The sequence below is a fragment of the Aegilops tauschii genome, chromosome 2 (assembly GCF_002575655.3).
Source record: "Aegilops tauschii subsp. strangulata cultivar AL8/78 chromosome 2, Aet v6.0, whole genome shotgun sequence".
In the NCBI taxonomy this organism is placed as follows: Eukaryota; Viridiplantae; Streptophyta; class Magnoliopsida; order Poales; family Poaceae; genus Aegilops; species Aegilops tauschii.
Window position 1 is genome coordinate 638,939,406 of NC_053036.3, and position 17,396 is coordinate 638,956,801.

Here is a 17,396-nt window from a genome sequence, read left to right on the forward strand (position 1 = left end):
TCCCTCTTGAGGCGCCTCTGGTGGCTTACTGACGATTTGGAATAGTTTTGTTCTTGATGGAACAATGATTTCTTTGGATCTTTTTGCTCTCTGTATTTCGTTCGTATCGAAAAGTGCAGGCAACACTTGGAAACTGTAAAACATATATGCCCCCTGTTGCCGTGAAGATTGCCAATTATTCACTGACCGGTTATATGCCCTGACATCCCTGATACCGACGACTTGTTGCTAGTTGGAGACTACAACTTTATCGGGTCCACTGAAAACCGCAACAAACCCGACGGCAATGTGGATGATATCCTGCTTCTGTTCATCATCTCCGGGAGAGGTATTAGGTGTGTGTAAAAAGCATTATTATTTCAGTGGTTTTCTTTTTGAATTAAAGAGCGATTCACTCACAATTTTCATTTCATAAAACTGATTAAACAAACAAGATTCAGCAATCACCGCAAACATATAGTTCAATCAAATCATCTACCTATCCACTACGAGCCTCCCAAGAAACAAACATCACCCGATCAGACCATATTAATACAAACCAAAAAGCAGGTGACAAAACCACGTTCAATTAGTTGTAACAAGCGATTGTTTCAATGGTTTTATTACCATTTCAATTGTAAATGAGCTTATTTTCCACCGATACTCAGCCGGGCATAAAGTAATCCACATCATACATACAAATACTGTGGGCATCAGGTATCGCTATATTATATTCGTATTCACAACAACTTAGATATTATCATATTTCTGTACATACTCGGTCAAATCAGAAGAAGAAAATTGACTTTGAACAAACCTAGAACTTCAGTCTATTTGAAATGGTAGGAGTGCCTTGGAGGGGTGGTTGCCAGGTTGCCACACTTAGGCCGCTCCAGAGAGGTAACACTAGGAGAAGGTACGTACAAATGAAACCTCTAGTAGGTCTACGCCAACATTGGTGCATTGCATCAAATTCTGCTACTTGTCTATACAATAGCTTTGCAACAATCAACTAGTGATCTACGAGTAGAATTGGTATATCTTGGCCTCCATGATGATCTGTCTTAGCCCTCCAATGGGCCCAAGCACCATCAGCAGCACCCCACCAACGATGCAGAACTGAAGAGAATGGAAACACAAAAGATAAAATAAAATTGGATGATCAAATGAGAGATGTCTATTGCAGGCACACAGGATAAAAAAGAAAGATACTCCCTCGGATCAATATTATTTGTCGCTCAAACATATGTATCTAGACAGAGGGAGTACTAACTATTCATTCAGTTGATCTTACCCAGTTGGTGCACCATGAGAGGCTGAATACCCTGGGCTTGTAAACCGTGAGCCAGATGATGCAGGGAAGCTGGTCCGAACAAGAAGTTAGTTCTGATTAGCTCTGAATTCATATTTGCTTTAATGGAATTGGAATGGACCCGGATGGAATGCTTACGAAATAAGTTGTGGGCGCAAAGGCGAGCCCGCCGAAGAATCCGATAAGCCCACCGAAGAAGGGGAAGGTGATGCCTACGAACATTGTGAACGCTGCGCAGATTTGTATCCCATTAGTCATGTTTGTTTGGGACGATTTTTTTGGTTTAATTAACTGGAAGCAAGTGAGTTCGCTTGTGACAAGCGCATCAGGGCATTACCAACAAAGAGGCTCCGAGAAACCAAACGGAGCTTCCAACCGGGAGAGAAACGCATCTTCCTCACCAGCACCATTTCCATCATGTCGAACACCGGCATCGCATAAACCTGAGATGAGAAGGGTCGTCTCCCATGTTAAAAAAGTCTTAATTATGTACACATGACATTTAAAAAAACTAATGACTGCGTGAGTGGCTGGGAGGACGCGTACGTGTACCTGGTAGCTACCAATGACATGGACGACGACCATCATGTTGGCGGCGGCGATGAGCCACTTGGGCGTGTTGAGGGTGATGAGGATGTTGTCGTCGACGCTATTGCCGAAGGCCCAATAACCGACGAAAGCGACCGGGAAGTAGCAGAGCAAGACGATGGTGTAGGCCACGATCACGCCCTTCCACATGGGCTTCTTGGACGGCGTGTCCGCCGTGGACGGGATGGAGGCCTGGATCTCCAGCACGACGTTATGGCCTGAGAAGGAGAAGGCCATCTGTCCCAGGCCTCCCAGGAAGTCGAACACCATCCCCGAGGTAGTGGATGCCCGTAGGCTGTAGTCCACGCCGTCCGCCTTCCCCTTGTCCACCGAGGCGCCCCAAGCAATCGTCGAGTAGCTGTGGCGTTTGTTTGTCCATACGTCTCAATGTCAGTGGCCATGTCTAGCACTGTCTTCGTCCGGAATTAGTTGATCCTCAAACGGATGTATCTAAAACATCTAGATACATCCTTCGAGGGTCAACTAATTCGGTACCGAGGGAGTATTAATTATGGTTTTGACAAATTGGTTTCCTATGGTATGTACCAGATCGACATGAGGGCGGCAGCAAGGGAGATGGTGGCGATGGAGTCGAAGTTGGGGAGCTGGGAGATGACGAACTGGGCGGAAGCAAAGATCATGATGAAGTAGGAAAGCTTTATGTCCTTGCACCTGCCGTCGCAGACGAGGTCGTGGAACTTCTTGAGTGACTTGCCGCCGGTGATCATGTACACGATGTCCAAGCTGATCTCGACAACGAGCTGCTGCGGCACGACGATCCACAGCCCTAGCGTCTCGCCGAACGCGTACTGCCCCAGCTCGTGATACCTGTCGAACCGCTTCCCGGGCACCATCTCGTGCATCTCCACCATTTGCCACAGCGTGTACAGCGTCATGATCCACGACAGGGTCATCACCGCGACGCCGGGTCCCCTAAAACCATCAAACATCAGTGAAACCGACGACATGTACAAAATAGTAATACATAATATGGATGCCAATGGAGTTGAAGGTGATCCCATTTCCAACAGTATGTATGTACCAGCCGAGCTCGGACATGGCATAGGGTAGGGTGAGCAGGCCGGCACCGACCATGGCTGTGACATTGTGGAAGGCCGAGTACCACCACTTGCCGTTCCTCGATGCTGTGACCGGGAGCCAGTCGTCGATCTTTCTCTCCTCCACAGTCCTCCAATCCTGCTAGTTTTCACCGTTGTTGTTACCCATTGGAAAAAAGGATCCAATATCTTATTTCATGAATTAATACAAGTATGGTAGAGCTTATCACTGGCGGAGGGCGTGTGGAATTGTGTCCCCGACGGGTCTCCCGGGATCCAGTCGGTTTGATTTTTAGGTAGATCCTTCTAGATTCGACCGACTTTCATGGTCTACGGAGTTTTTACAGGCCCTTATCGGTGTTTTCTTCTCCAAGGCTACGATTTGCTTCGTAGATCATGGCTGACAGCAGCTCTTGGTCCGCATCCGCGACCTCCCAGCCGTTGCTTCTACAAGCTCCTTGGTTTAAAAAAGTTAGCTCCGCCAAGGCGGAGGCCAACATGCGATATTGAGCTATGCTCACGACGCGCTACCGATGGATGCAAGAGAAAGAAGACTTCAACGCTCCCATGATTTTAAATGTAATATTTTTTAAGGATGTGTTTATAAGGACCTGTGATACTTCATATATGACCTTAGGCCTTTTTTAGAGAAAGAAAGAAAGAAATAAAGAAAGAAATAAAGAAAGAAAGGAAGGAAGAAAGGACACAAATTAGTGTTTGTCTAGTGGCCAAGTCAGGACTCAGGACAGAAACGAGGGAGAGGCTCATTGAGCAATGCTAATGTTACCAGTAGGTGAGCAAAACAGTGTGTTTTTGTTAACTAAACTGCACATTTGATCATTGAGCCATGCTTGAAAACAAGGCACGTGGAAGGGCCCACTAAAGACAACTGATTCCTTTATATTCACGCAAGTTGACTTGTCATATTGACTAAATGTCAAATTAGTCGGTGTCGTCGCATGCGTAATCAAGGCCAACTCATGACAAAGATATGTTTTTTTCTCTCTCTATCTAGGATGTATATATTCACCTAACCACAATGATATTTATAATACCCCAAAGATATTTAGTAGTACATGGTAGTAATTGACATGTAGATCTTGGATTTGAGGGACGATTATCCACTGTAAAAAAAATATTTCACTCTTGGGCCGCAAGGAATTTACACTTAATATGCAAGTACGACAAATTTATTGTTTACTGAAAATAAAAATTCCTCAATTAAGGCAAAGCATCACATATCACACCAATTATGTGACCATCATCATGGGGTATTTGATGAACATTTCGTACATTTTCTTTGTAAAACGAAGAGAAAGGTTAAAAAAACAAACGAGTAGCAATATCTGGAATCCTGCATGCAAGTGCCATTTAAAAAAAGGGTAACATTTTGTCTCCATTCTATTCCACTTTGTCCATCAAGGGTTTCTTTGATTCAAAGAATTTCTAAATTACGTTTGGAGAATTCTATCCCTATGTTTTTTTTCTACAAGGATTGTTTGATTCGTAGGACAACTCATAGGAAATATTTTCCTTTGAATATACTTACATCAGTTTACATAGGAAAAATTTCATCCACTTCAACCTGATGTGCTAAATCTTTTGTTTTTTCCTGTGCACAATGAAACGTCACTACTAATCATAATCTACTGGAGATGGCATGTCATTCTTGTATTTATTTTTCTGTTCTGTGTTTTAGAGATCGTGCGAATCAAAGAGGCTCCTAATGTCCACCTCTAATCCTCCTTGTTTCACACCTGTAGACAACTCTCTCTCTCTCTCTCTCTCTCTCTCTCTCTATATATATATATATATATATATATATATATATATATATATATATCAATCATGAAATTAGCAACCGAAATTTGAACAAGGAAGATTATTCCATGGCTAGCGAAACATTGCCGACAAAACGAATCAAAACCAGAACGACACGAGAGAGAGAGAGAGAGAGAGAGAGAGAGAGAGAGAGAGAGAGAGAGAGAGAGAGAGAGATTCACCTTGGGCGGCAGGGAGGTGTGGTTCTCCGCTGGCCGTGTCCCCATGGCCGGTTAGGCAGATTTGTCTTCAACCAGCAAAGCTTCGGCAATGGAGAGATTTCCAAGAGGTTGGGATTTGCGAGTGTGTATGTATGTCATGCAGAAGAGGCCGGCTTATTTGTAGAGCTGCGTGCAGCGTTAGCATGTACTGACTGTTGACTTCAGAAGGCAAAACCTGCAGGTAACTGGAAACGGTCATCCTCGCGTCGCTGTGACTCCCCGGCCTCCTCCCGAGCGCCATATGTCCGTCGCCGGTCGCCCCATCTGGTTTCAACAGTCTACGTTTTATTTATTTTATTTTTGGTGATGAGGACCTGTATTTATTTATTTATTTTATTACAGGAAGCGCTAGTGCAATGACACAATTAATTGAGTACTCGTTTTTTCCAAAAAATGTCAAAGGGTATATATTAAATTAAGTTGATCAACTCTTATGAGGGCATCTTTACAAAAAATAAAAATCACACAACAGTCCTCAATACTCACCGTAGACCAGAATACTATTACCTGGTCCCAATAAATTTGTCTACATATATTCGTATCTAAACAAGTAATTCCGAACAGAAGGGGTAGATTTGATACCTTGACGTTATAATTCAGCAATACGGTTAGGTATACTTGTGTATTTACTGAGACATGAGGTCTAATTAATCGAACTTATAATATTTCTAATGCATACAATTCAGCAATACTCGAATGCATAATTTTAAACGCCACAATCAAACTCATTTTTGTTTTGTTTTAAACATGCATGTCTCAAACCCTACTACAAAATGTTCATGTCACTGCATAGTTCCAATAAAAAGTCTGCAAAAATGTTTGAACTTGCAATGTATGAACATCTGCAAATAAGAAAAAAATGAAATTTAAGAAGAAAAAAAAAATACCATTTAGACAAAATGTCAAACATCTGGTTTCAACAATCTATATAAGTTTTATTTATTTTATTTTTGGTGATGACGACCTGTACTTATTTATTTATTTTATTACAGGAAGCGCTAGTGCAATGACACAATTAATTGAGTACTCGTTTTTTCCAAAAAATGTCAAAGGGTATATATTAAATTAAGTTGATCAACTCTTACGAGGGCATATTTAAAAAAAATAAAAATCATACAACAATCCTCGATACTCACCGTAGACCAGAATACTATTACCTCCATCCAAAAAATTTGTCTTAGATTTGTCTAGATACAAATGTATCTAACACCAAAATGTGTCTACATATATCCGTATCTGAACAAATCTAAGACATGTAATCTGGGACAGAAGGAGTAGATTTGATACCTTGATGATTTTCCACTTGCTGCCATTATACGGTTAGGTTCACATATGCATGTGTATTTACTGAGACATGAGTTATAATTGATCAAACTTATAATATTTCTAATGCATACAATTCAGTAATACTCAAATGCAAAATTTTAAACGCTACAATTAAAATCATTTTTTTTAACATGCATGTCTCAAACCTTACTACAGAATGTTCATGGCACTGCATAATTCCAATGAAATGTCTGCAAAAATGTTTGAAACTGCGATATATGAACAACTACAAATAAGAAAAATGAAATTTAAGATTTTTTTTTTGAGTTGTTATAACTTCTAATGGCAAAAGTGAGTAGTGGGACACAACCAGTGGCATAAATGATAAAAACCCTTACACGAAAGGTCAAACACCTTGTGTGTAGTAGTGGTTGCCGAGGTGCTATGGTGGGACAAGGGTGGGGTTGCAGTAAGGGGGCGAAAGCCTTATGATGGCTAGAGTGGTTGCTGGTTGGCGACGTTCTCCGATCTCGGTCTAGTGCGGACAATTACTTCTAATGGAGGATCAAGGTAGGAGCGCGTGGGGAGGAGGGGGGATATAGGAGTTGAGGACGAGACTAGAGGGTGGAGTGGTGGACAGTTGCCACATGAGGGAGAGGAATTGGGAACATTTTTCTCCACCCATGGGCCAGTCAAGTAGGGGGTTATGGGCCACAGAAAATAGGGTGTGTACGTGATCCAATTTTTGTGTACCCAAAGCACCTAAGAATAATTTTGAGGGTTCTATTGGTGGCTTGGATGTTGGGGGTGGAGATGGAACCTAGGCATTCTGAACTGCGGCTTGGGTAGTGATAATGAACTTCAAACTGTAGCCTACTGTAGATTAATGTCACTACAACGTTTCAAAGACAACATGAGACCTGATGTCGGCCTAGCTACGCCACTTCTCAAATGGATATGTAGAAGCCTTCCATCAAAAGTTAGTTGTCCAGGCCACTTCCCTAGACTTTGAGTTGGATCTAATTCTCGTTCCCGACACAAAAGAGGGTAGACTTCATCCGAGACACATGGATTATATTGCTTCTTTCAAAGGCTCTTAGGTTTGGCATGATTAGACACCAACCACACAATCAACGAGTTTTTCATATATAGTTTAAATATACATGTTTATCGGACATTTAGTAGCTTAAGATTGTGTTTGCTTGAGAGCCAAGAAGAACCAAGTTATATCTCAACCTTTTCTTAACAAAACTTTATTACATTAGATAGTAAGATCATGGGACACAACTAGATGAGGAGTAACATAAACAACAAAAGTAAATGTTATCTTAACCAAATATAAAACTACAATGGAGTCCCGGGCCTCGATTCTCTCGCCAAAGGCACAACCAAGGATATCGTGATTGCACCATAGAAAATCTCACGTGCAATAGACAACAACGAGCAACTTAGTCACAAGTGCCTACAAACACCTTTAGAGGAGTAAACGTTGTTGAATCACCACAACAATAGACTGTTGTGTACGATGGAGATTGGCGACACACCAAGCAATTTGGTAGGGGTACTGCCCTATCTAGGCAGGTAGTCATACCAGCATCGCCTGACCAGGCTAACGAACTTGCTCATAGAGGCTCGAAAGAAGATGATAATGCTGCCGACAAAGCCTACAAAGCCACGCCGGCGAAAACAACAAGAATCAGCCCTTGGCCGTGATGATCGATGGGGACACAAAACTCTCTCCCTTCTCGGCATCTCACTGTAAAGTGCCACAAAGGTGGGATTGGGGATGGAGCCTTTTAATTTTGAACAACGCCTACAGTAATGCCGGGGAGATGCCGCTGGACCCAAAAACCTAATTTAGAGACCCTGCATACACACTGGAGATGTAGACCTTCATGGAACCCTAGACCCTCCTTTCTTGCAGCGATGGGAAAATGAATATTATCCTTACAAACAAGTGTTTCCTTTAAATCATCTTAACCTCATTTTACATTTGGTGGCTCTTTTGTTTAGATAATTATATTTGCTGACTAATCCTATTAACCTAAATACTTCCTCCGGATGGGAATATGAGTCGGGCATGGATTTTTAGATTTCAATTTGACTATTGAAATATGTTTTATATGGCAAACAAAATACAACTTTAGATTCGTCCTCGACTGATGTTTCCAAACATACATTTTTTTTGTGACATATTGCACATGTTTTGTCAATCAAATTGAGGACCTAAAAATCCACGTCAGACTTATATTCCCAGCCGAAGGATTATTGTATTTCACCCGAAAAAAGAAGAAGAAAGGATTATTGTATTCCCGAGACTAGTCGGCCCATGGACCAAATCCACCGGAAACATACGCGCAAGTATACATCCGAGAAAAGTATACATGCACAGAGCATGTGGACTTGTCAAATGCAAGATCCAGAAGTGGACTGAAGCTCGAGCACTGGACTACATCGCTGTTGCTTAGATGGAGCAAATGACGTTGTTGCCGTAGACTTTGAAAACAACAAGTCTTTTGTTCTTGCTGCGGTGAGCACGCTATCCTGTGACCAGTGGAACCCGGACAAGTGGCAAGTCAACATATCAGCAGAGCTTAGACTAGCCACAGTGGGAGTAACTTCGGTAGTAACATCGAGTCCAACTCAGCAATTTTGCTTATGTGGCAATGAGTTAATGAGGAGAGATGTAGTACTAGTAACTTAGCTAGTTACTGTAACATCACATGTCCCAATGCAATATGAGTCTATAACGTAATAAATGAAGCTTTGCATGTTACCACACTTATGTTACTACCCACTATTGAGGTAGTAACATAGAGTAGTAACATGGGCATGTTACTACTCTATGTTACTACCCATTGTGGCTAGTCTTAGGCTGGTCACAATGGGGAGGAACTTAGGAGTAACATCACACACTCCAATACTACTTTGCTTATGTGGCACATATTTAATGAAGAGAGAGGTGCTTGTGGTAACTAGCTAAGTTACCGGAACATCACACACTTCAAGAAACAATTAGTCTATAACCTAATAAATACATCCTTGCATGACACTACATAGATGTTCCTACCTACTATGAAGGTAATAACATAGTCTAGGAAAGTGTGTAAGTTACTTCTTACCCATTGTGACCAGCCTTAGAGATCATTTTATAGTTACGATGCTCAAGAGGTACTAGAGTAGTAGTAGTAAGCAGCGCATAGGTAATTTAGTAGCAATGCCCGTAGGCGAATTATCATCGAGCACGTGAGCGATCGAGCTCCTAGTCAAGATTCAAGAAGCCACTTGAATTTCCAACATGCCAAGATTCAAGATTCAAGACACTGACTGCAGTACCAATAGCAAGTGGGGAACGCTGACGTTCAGTTGGCCAATGAAGGCAAAGGGTCCTGCCCAGTTCATGCACGGCTTCTTGGTGGAAATTTCCTTTCGCTTTCCTCTGGCGTATTGGCGCCCCATCGCACTGGCGACCGCACCGCCCCGTCGCTCCTTTTTTTTCCTTTATCTTTCCGTTTTTAACCAGTTTTTTTGTCTCTTTTGAGTTTATTTCTTGAACGCCGATAACTGTCACACGTGTGGGCGTTAAGAAATCTGCCCACACGTTTTGTGTGGCGCCTAAGAGGACCAGCCCACACGTCTGTGTGTGGGCAAAACAACTAGCGCCCACACGTCTTTTTTTCCCCTCCCGGTCCCTCTTACACGCGTGCGTGTGGGCGAAATAGATAACGCCCACACGTCCGGTACGTCAGGCCTCGTACCTCGTGGTCCCACACGCCCCACGTGACACTTTACCGCGCGCCCCGCAGTTGCCATGGGCCGGACCCTCGTCCATGTTCGCTTAAGTGCAGTTGCCATGTCGCTGAACTACGGTTGCCATGTCGGACAACTACAGTTGCCATGTTTGCTCAACTGCAGTTGCCATCTCAGGTCACAGTTTCAGATTGACAACTACAGCTGTTGCCATGGGTGGTCTGGTCTACTGCAGTTGCCATGATTTCAAAACTTTAGGAGCTGCCACCTACTAACACTAGGCAGTTGCCATGTAGCGCTACAAAAAAAGGCATGGCAAAAAACATGTTCGGGTAAAAGAGAGAGTTGCCATGTGGTCACAAGCACGCTAGGGCAGTTGCCATTTAAAAAAAAGAGTTGCCATCTGCTTACGTGCACGCTAGGGCAGTTTGCCATGTACCATGCAAAACATATGGCAACTGACATGTTCGGGTAAAAAAAAAGAGAGTTGACATCTGCTTGCAATCACACTAGGGCGGTTGCCATGTACACTGCAAAACGCATGGCAACTGACAGCTTGGGTGTGGGAGAGGAGGCGGACGTGTGGGCGAGATGGCAAACGCCCACACACCAGCCCTTGTGCGTGACTGAAAACTGGTGTGTGGGCGAACTGCTAAGCGCCCACACACCGGCCCCTCGGTGTGGTAAAACGGATGTATGGGCATACAAAATCAGCTAATTCGTGCCAAGATTCGTGCAGAAGTTATTAGACGGTGATGGAGGCGTGTGGGTGAGTTGGCTAACGCCCACACGTGTGGGCGTTACACTTTTCGTATTTCTTTTTCTTCTTTTGTTTCTTCTGTTTTTTTTCATCGTTAATTAAATTTTTTTTCTTTGCATTTTCTTTGTTTCTCTTTTAAATTTTCCTTTCACTTTTATTTTTCTGAATATACTCTTTCCTGTTTACATTACTATTTTTTGGAATTGTCATGATAAATATTCGTTAATATACGATGAACATTTTATTAAATACAAGATGAATTTTCTGAAAACACACGACATACATTTTCTTACATACGATGGATCTCTAGCCAAAAATAATCAAAATTCGATTCTCAAAGAACTTGTGAAAAATACAGTTTGGAGACCCCTTGAACTAGACCGACAACCCTTGAACTAGATTGGTTGAAGCAGCATACATACATATTACAATTTTGCATTTTAAATTTGAAGACTAAAACACGAGCAACAATCACTCCCACTGACACCGCGGTGTTGCGAAAAACACGAGCATTCCTCTCCTTCCAAATTTCCCACGAGATAAGCATCATTAAAGAGCGTGGTAGTTCTCTCTCCTCAAGTCTCAGATCCGTTTTCATCACCCTTTGGTATGTTTCGTGGGGATCTTTTTTATTCAGCGCATAAATGTTGATTCGTTCATGTGTTTAGAAGTAAGAGGTGCAGCATGCCAGGGTCCTCGAAGGAGTAGTAGAGCAGAGGATCTTCTTAGCGATTTGGATGTACAGAGTTTATGATACAAAGACCTATTTTATTTTTGTACCGGCTATTGAATTTTCTCCTTTCTATCTCCGAACCCTTTTGATATGTTCTTTACTCCTGATTTCAGCCTTTTAAGGATTGCGGAGAGCATGGATCGCCATATGGAAGGAGATGCCATCCTTACTGTCGTTGTTTTTGGCATGTTGCTGCCATCTTTCTAATTCTTGCACTGCAGAGACCTTAGTCTATCCATGTATGTCATGCCTTCTATTCAATTTTTTGACTTTTATGTACACGTGTGCTCTTGCATTACTTACTAGATCGTGTTGTATACGATGATCCATTGTCAGCTATACAAATGTTCTAATTTTAAAACTTTGTCAAGTTCAGTTCAGATTTAATTTTACTTCACCTCTTTTTGCATGGACAATGTGTGTGGTGTATAGACGACCACTGTGTGAAATTCATAGGCATTGTGAGGGCATGGAGAAAGGATTTGATTTTGATTCTTTTTTTCAGGGTTCAGAACTGTTACCTTGCTACACCTACACACGTGGAAACTTAAACTTGGCAGTCTAAAATTAAGCAGCAAACTTCATTGCCGGTCATCTAAAAATTCAGTGACAACAGCTGGCACACGAGCTTCATTTTTTAGTAGAGATAGTAGATGATGCAGATGACAGTTCTACCTACAAGACAGGGGCATACCTGCAGGACAACATGAGGTCCTCAGGCACGCATCACACATTCACCAAAGATATGGAGCTACCATTTTAGATTAGTACTAGCATATTGGTACATAGTGTGTGTTTTAGCATATTAGTAGTAGCATACCTGCAGGAGGTCCTAAGTTTGTTCAGTTCTATACAAATTTGAGTTGGTATGTAGTGTTGAGAGGATCCTAAAATATTGTACTACATAATCTCTTTCCAGGTTCTTGAAAACATGCACTCTTCTGTTGAATTTCGCATTTTGGTCGATCTGTACTGCATCTTTTATTGTTGTCAGCCTAGAATTATATCGCATTTTGATCTTGTACGGGCAGATTCATAATTATGCCTTCATACTAATTTGACTGCACAAGGCTGCAATATTATTTCATGGTCCACAACAGAACTGAAGGTGCCAAAATGAAACTTTCTTCTTCTCATGTATCAAAGTATTAACCAACCAATTTTTTTAGTATCTAAATTGTTAAGTTTAGGATGATAACAGAAAGGGTTGTCTTGAAGATCCTTTTAGATTTGTACTAGGAGGCCTTTGTATATGCAGATATTCCAGTTTATTAATTAATCTACCAGCGGTGGTTTGGATTGGCTCATGACCTTATGTTGATGCCCATTTATATCTGAGAACTAAGGGGTCTATTCTTTTAACCATGAACCGATTTAAGTAGCAAGTCCGGTTTTTGTTGGTTAGTTGTATCATTGTCCTTCAACACTGAGCACTAATTGATAACCAGCCATGATCATCCATCCATCGATTTAGTTTGCTTTTTTTTTTCTTTTGTTAGTTCTAGCTAAGTGAAATCTATCTGAAGCTTTGAACCTTAACAACGCCCGTGATTTGACTCTTGGTGCTTGTGAATTCTGAATGAAGTACAAGCAGCCAATCTTTCTGAATGAATTTGTTGATGATTTGCATGGTTATTCTTCATTCTGGGTGCATGGCTATTCTTGCGTTTGAGCCTTAGGCAAGCCGCAATGAAATCTGATTGCACTGTTTTGTGAGCCATTTAAACTGAAATCATTCATCCATTTTATTCAGAAAGTTCATCCCAATATTTTGGATCACTACACAGAATTTGTTTCAACTTGCCATGTGTCAGTTCACCAACAGTACCGAGACTATGCAACTTGGAACATCAAGTAAGAGCATATCCATGTTTTACTTATTATATTCTTTGAGAAAGCCATGGGATTTACAAACTAAAAATATGAATTGTTCAAAAAAATTTCGAACAATGTTGTTCTGTTATGGTTGTAGTTGTTTGAGTGGTATTTTTTTTACTGTTTAAGCATATATTTATTTATTTTGCATGGCACTTTTGCTAATATAAATTACAAATGATATATAATATTCCAAAAAATGTTTGTCACCATAAAAAGGATTCCAATTTAAAAATTATTCTTGATTTTTTTAATACATCCAAAAAGGAAATACTCCTTGTAACCTTATCTCCAGCGTTTCCAAAATTTAGATTAAAAAGTTATATTTAATATTTCGCCCGGTGCAACGCACGGGTATTTGTACTAGTCTATATCTATCTATATCTATATCTATATCTATACCTACTAATAAAGCAAGGTGCGTTTCTCCGATTTTTTCATCCGTTCACCATCGAAAAGATTTTTTTTCTATTCGAGGTGGTACTAAAGTTTTGTCCGTTCGTCTATTAGAAAAGGAAAAATGCCAGATTACGTACATGGGCCGCTCGCAGTGTGGCATAGGAAAGCCGGCCCAGTTATTTTCGTGTCCATGTAGGTGTGAAAGTCCTATTTATCGCACTGAGCGTTAGATAGTTGCAAATTCGCACAGGGAGCCAAGCTGGGCTGGCCCGTTTTCTTTTTTTTCTTTTGTGTTATGTTTCTATTTTTCTTTTTCGTTTCTTGCTCTTCTTCTATGGTCTTTTTTCCTTTCAAGTTTTTTTCCATTTTTTCGGAAATCCAAAATTTTGAGAAAATTTCACAATCATAAAAATTTGACTTTTCAAAGCAATGTTCAGAGTTATAAAATTTATTACATTTTTTTAATTTGTGTTATGATTCTATTTTTCTTTTTCATTTCTTTCTCTTCTTATTTGGTCTTTTTTCCTTTCAAGTTTTTCCCCTTTTTCATAAATTCAAAATTTGGAAAAAAGTTCATAATATCATAAAAGTTTGACTTTTTAAAAAATTCTCAGAATTATAAAATTTATTCCATTTTGAAAAATGTTCAGAACATCAAATATTTGTTCCCGTTCCAAAATAGTTGCAAATTCGCACAGGGCGTCTGAGCTGGGCTGAACCGTTTTGTTTTTTTGTTCTGTGTTATGTTTCTATTTTTTTTCCATTTCTGTCTATTTTTCTTTCCTATTCTTTTGTCCTTTTTTTCACGTTTATTTTTCTTGCTCCCTTTTTGCGTAAATTAAAATTTTCTTATAAGTTCATTATATAAAAAAATTAGATTTTCTAAAAAATGTTCGGGATTTTAAAATATATACCGTTTTGCAAAATGTTAAGAACATTAAATATTGGTTCTCATTAAACGTTTAGAATTTTAAAATAATGTTCCATTTTTCTTTGTGTTTTCCAAAGTTGTTTGAGATTTTCCAAAAAAGTATTTAAAAAATGTTCTAAATACGAAAAATATTCTTGTTTTAGTGAAATGTTCGCAAATTCAAAATAATGTCAAGAAACATATTTTCAAAATTTGTTCTGAATGTTCAAAATATGTTTCATTTTTAAAAAATCACAAATTAAAAACATGTTCATGGTATTATAAAAGGTTTTTGTTTTCAAATAAAATTGTGAATTTTGAGTGTTTCATATTTTGTTGTCTATTTATGAAAATGTAAAGAATTTCAGAAAATGTTTGGGATTTTCCAAATTATTCATGTTTCCAGGAATGTTCAACAATTTATATATTTTAAACAGTTCAACTTTTTTTTCCAATCTGACCTTGGAGTATGATCTTAAAGGTTTGAGATGGCCATTGGTTGATAGGACTCGTTTCTTTGAGTGGCTAGCAGCATGTAGTCGGGTCTTTGAGGACATGATTTTGATCCCTCAACTCATCATTTTTTTTGATTTTTTTCGTGCCTTACTAACACAGGTCGTCTTGGCGCCTACCTGTGTGTGTCCCATGCGCTATTTTACGCAACTAGTGTCATGTAGTAGCCCCCACACAGTTGGCCCAAAAAAAATTGGTCCGTCGCATAGGCTGTATTATGCCTCAGCTACACTCCCCTACTGGGTCGTTCGAGGGAGCAATTTTTTTTCCTTGGGCCAATAAACAAGAATGTTGGTTTGGCTCGAATAAAAATATTGTAGTCATGCGAGCGTTAAAATAATTAAAGAGAATAAACCCTAATAGAGAAGGGACATTGGTGTTTGGTTATGCGCTAAATATGCTAATGAAATGGGATTTATGCGCTACAATTAGTAATCCACCCGGTTATGCCATCGTAAGAGAGAATGGTCGAAGCAACTGTGCCCCGAAGGTCACCGCATAGCTACCAAATGAGAGGCGGACACAACCCCTAGGCAGTGGCGGACCTCAAGGGAAAAAAGGCACGAGTTGGAGCCACACCGACTAACCCCACCACTATCCAGATCTCGCGGGACAAACATGACCCGCGAGAAGACCACAACTCCTCTCTCTATTGCACCGCTATGGAGACCATTTTTGGTGGACACATTAATTATCTCTCCCATTGCTTCTCCAAAGAAACATCTATCCCTAATCTTTTCCTAATCCTAATTCCTAATTTCCTATTTCCTAATTTTTTCTTTCCCTAATAATAAAGCACGGATCGACTTTGTCGGGTTCACCGTCACAATACGCTTTCTTCTCATGTTATAATACGCTTTCAGTTTGAATTTAAAACATATTCGAGGTGGTACTAAATTTCTAATGGTCCAAAAATCTATTTAAGAACTTACACTTGGTTGCTGCATTGGGCCTCGGCGCGCCTAGGCCTCAGCCCATCAGACCCGTCCGATCTGAGGAGGCAAAAAATAGGAGCTGGCGTGGTGGATCAAACTCCCGACCTGAGATACTAACACAAAGCCCAAGTCCATCTGAGTTACATCATTGTTGTTAATAGAAAAGATTATTTGTTAACTTATTAAATAGTCCCACCTCGCTTGCTTATACTGCATCAGAACAACTTATATATGTTTACAATTTGATGTCAATTAGCCTCCTGAAGAATCAATTGACAGAAAGAAAAGTCATAAAAGAGGGAATCAATTTCGATATGGTCCAGGAAGGAAAGGAATAAAGAGGGCATAAATTCTCTTCTATGAGAAAAAAGGAAGGAAGGATATGGAAATATAATATGGGCCAATGGGAGAGACATGGAAACAAAAATCTTAGAATGTGTCACACAAGGAAGGAGATGGAAATTAATATCTCAAGGACCAATGAGGCGAGGAACACACAGTGGGCTATACATGAATTGCGTTCCAGGTCGGCCAGTCGCGTGGCCGTGGCCATGGCGCCGCTGTAGCTCCGGCGACGCAAGGCAGGCAACGGGCGGCGGCGGCGCGAGATCATATTGCGTGGGTCTAGGGACTGTCAAACATATGCACAACAGCCGTGCATAGTTGGTACACCTGCATGCAAATTAAAGAAAATCGATCCAATACTATGGACTCATGTAAAACGACAACGGCCGTGCATTAATTGGTAGACCTGCCTAGAAAAGCAAAGGTAAGTAAAATTCTCTTTTCGCAAAAAAATAAGTAAAAAGGCTATTCTGATTTATATGTTTCTTTTATTATTTGCTCCCAGTCAACAATATGTTTCCTGTGCCGAGGTGACCGGCGGATCGGCGGTGCCCCAGTTGCATCAATGACATGTTTTACTATATACGCCAAATCAAGGAGGAGGGCCTCACGATTTTAAGGTGCTCGACAAAGCATGTGCCGCCTAGCAGAAGTTGGCCACGCTAGACCCGCTGGCACAGTGGCACCCTTCACCATCGCACGAGGAAGAGGACCCATTGTTCAGTGTTTACTCTATAGCGACGCACGAGCGTTATGCCATAGTATGATCACAAGCACATCACTTTAGATTGATCATGTTAGTCGTGAATAGATGGACAATATAAGCATCATTGGCGATGGTGACATGGAGGAGAAATGGTATCATAATAGAATAAGTTGCTAAGCGCATATGAGGATTTGTTTCTTCCGTTGCAACGCACGGGCACATTTC

The 17,396-nt window shown here is 40.7% G+C and overlaps 1 protein-coding gene across 1 annotated transcript; it reads right to left on the reverse strand.

The window, feature by feature from the left end:
- Positions 1-687: 687 nt before the first annotated feature.
- LOC109746124 (lysine histidine transporter-like 2) lies at positions 688-5,073 on the reverse strand. Its single transcript, XM_020305240.4, has 8 exons — positions 4,941-5,073; positions 2,922-3,076; positions 2,426-2,812; positions 1,844-2,237; positions 1,629-1,734; positions 1,430-1,521; positions 1,274-1,342; positions 688-1,098 (listed from the first exon to the last, which is right to left on the reverse strand). The coding sequence occupies exons 1-8, from the start codon at positions 4,983-4,985 to the stop codon at positions 1,000-1,002; spliced, it is 1,347 nt and encodes a 448-aa protein (XP_020160829.1). The 5' UTR covers positions 4,986-5,073; the 3' UTR covers positions 688-999.
- Positions 5,074-17,396: the final 12,323 nt, after the last annotated feature.

Coding starts and splice junctions, on each gene's coding strand:
- LOC109746124 (XM_020305240.4), bottom strand. CDS start 4,985: ATGGGGACACGGCCAGCGGAGAACCACACCTCCCTGCCGCCCAAG. Junction 2,813..2,921: donor GCCATGTCCGAGCTCGGCTG/GTACATACATAC, acceptor TGATGGTTTTAG/GGGACCCGGCGTCGCGGTGA. Junction 1,522..1,628: donor TTCTCGGAGCCTCTTTGTTG/GTAATGCCCTGA, acceptor AAATCTGCGCAG/CGTTCACAATGTTCGTAGGC.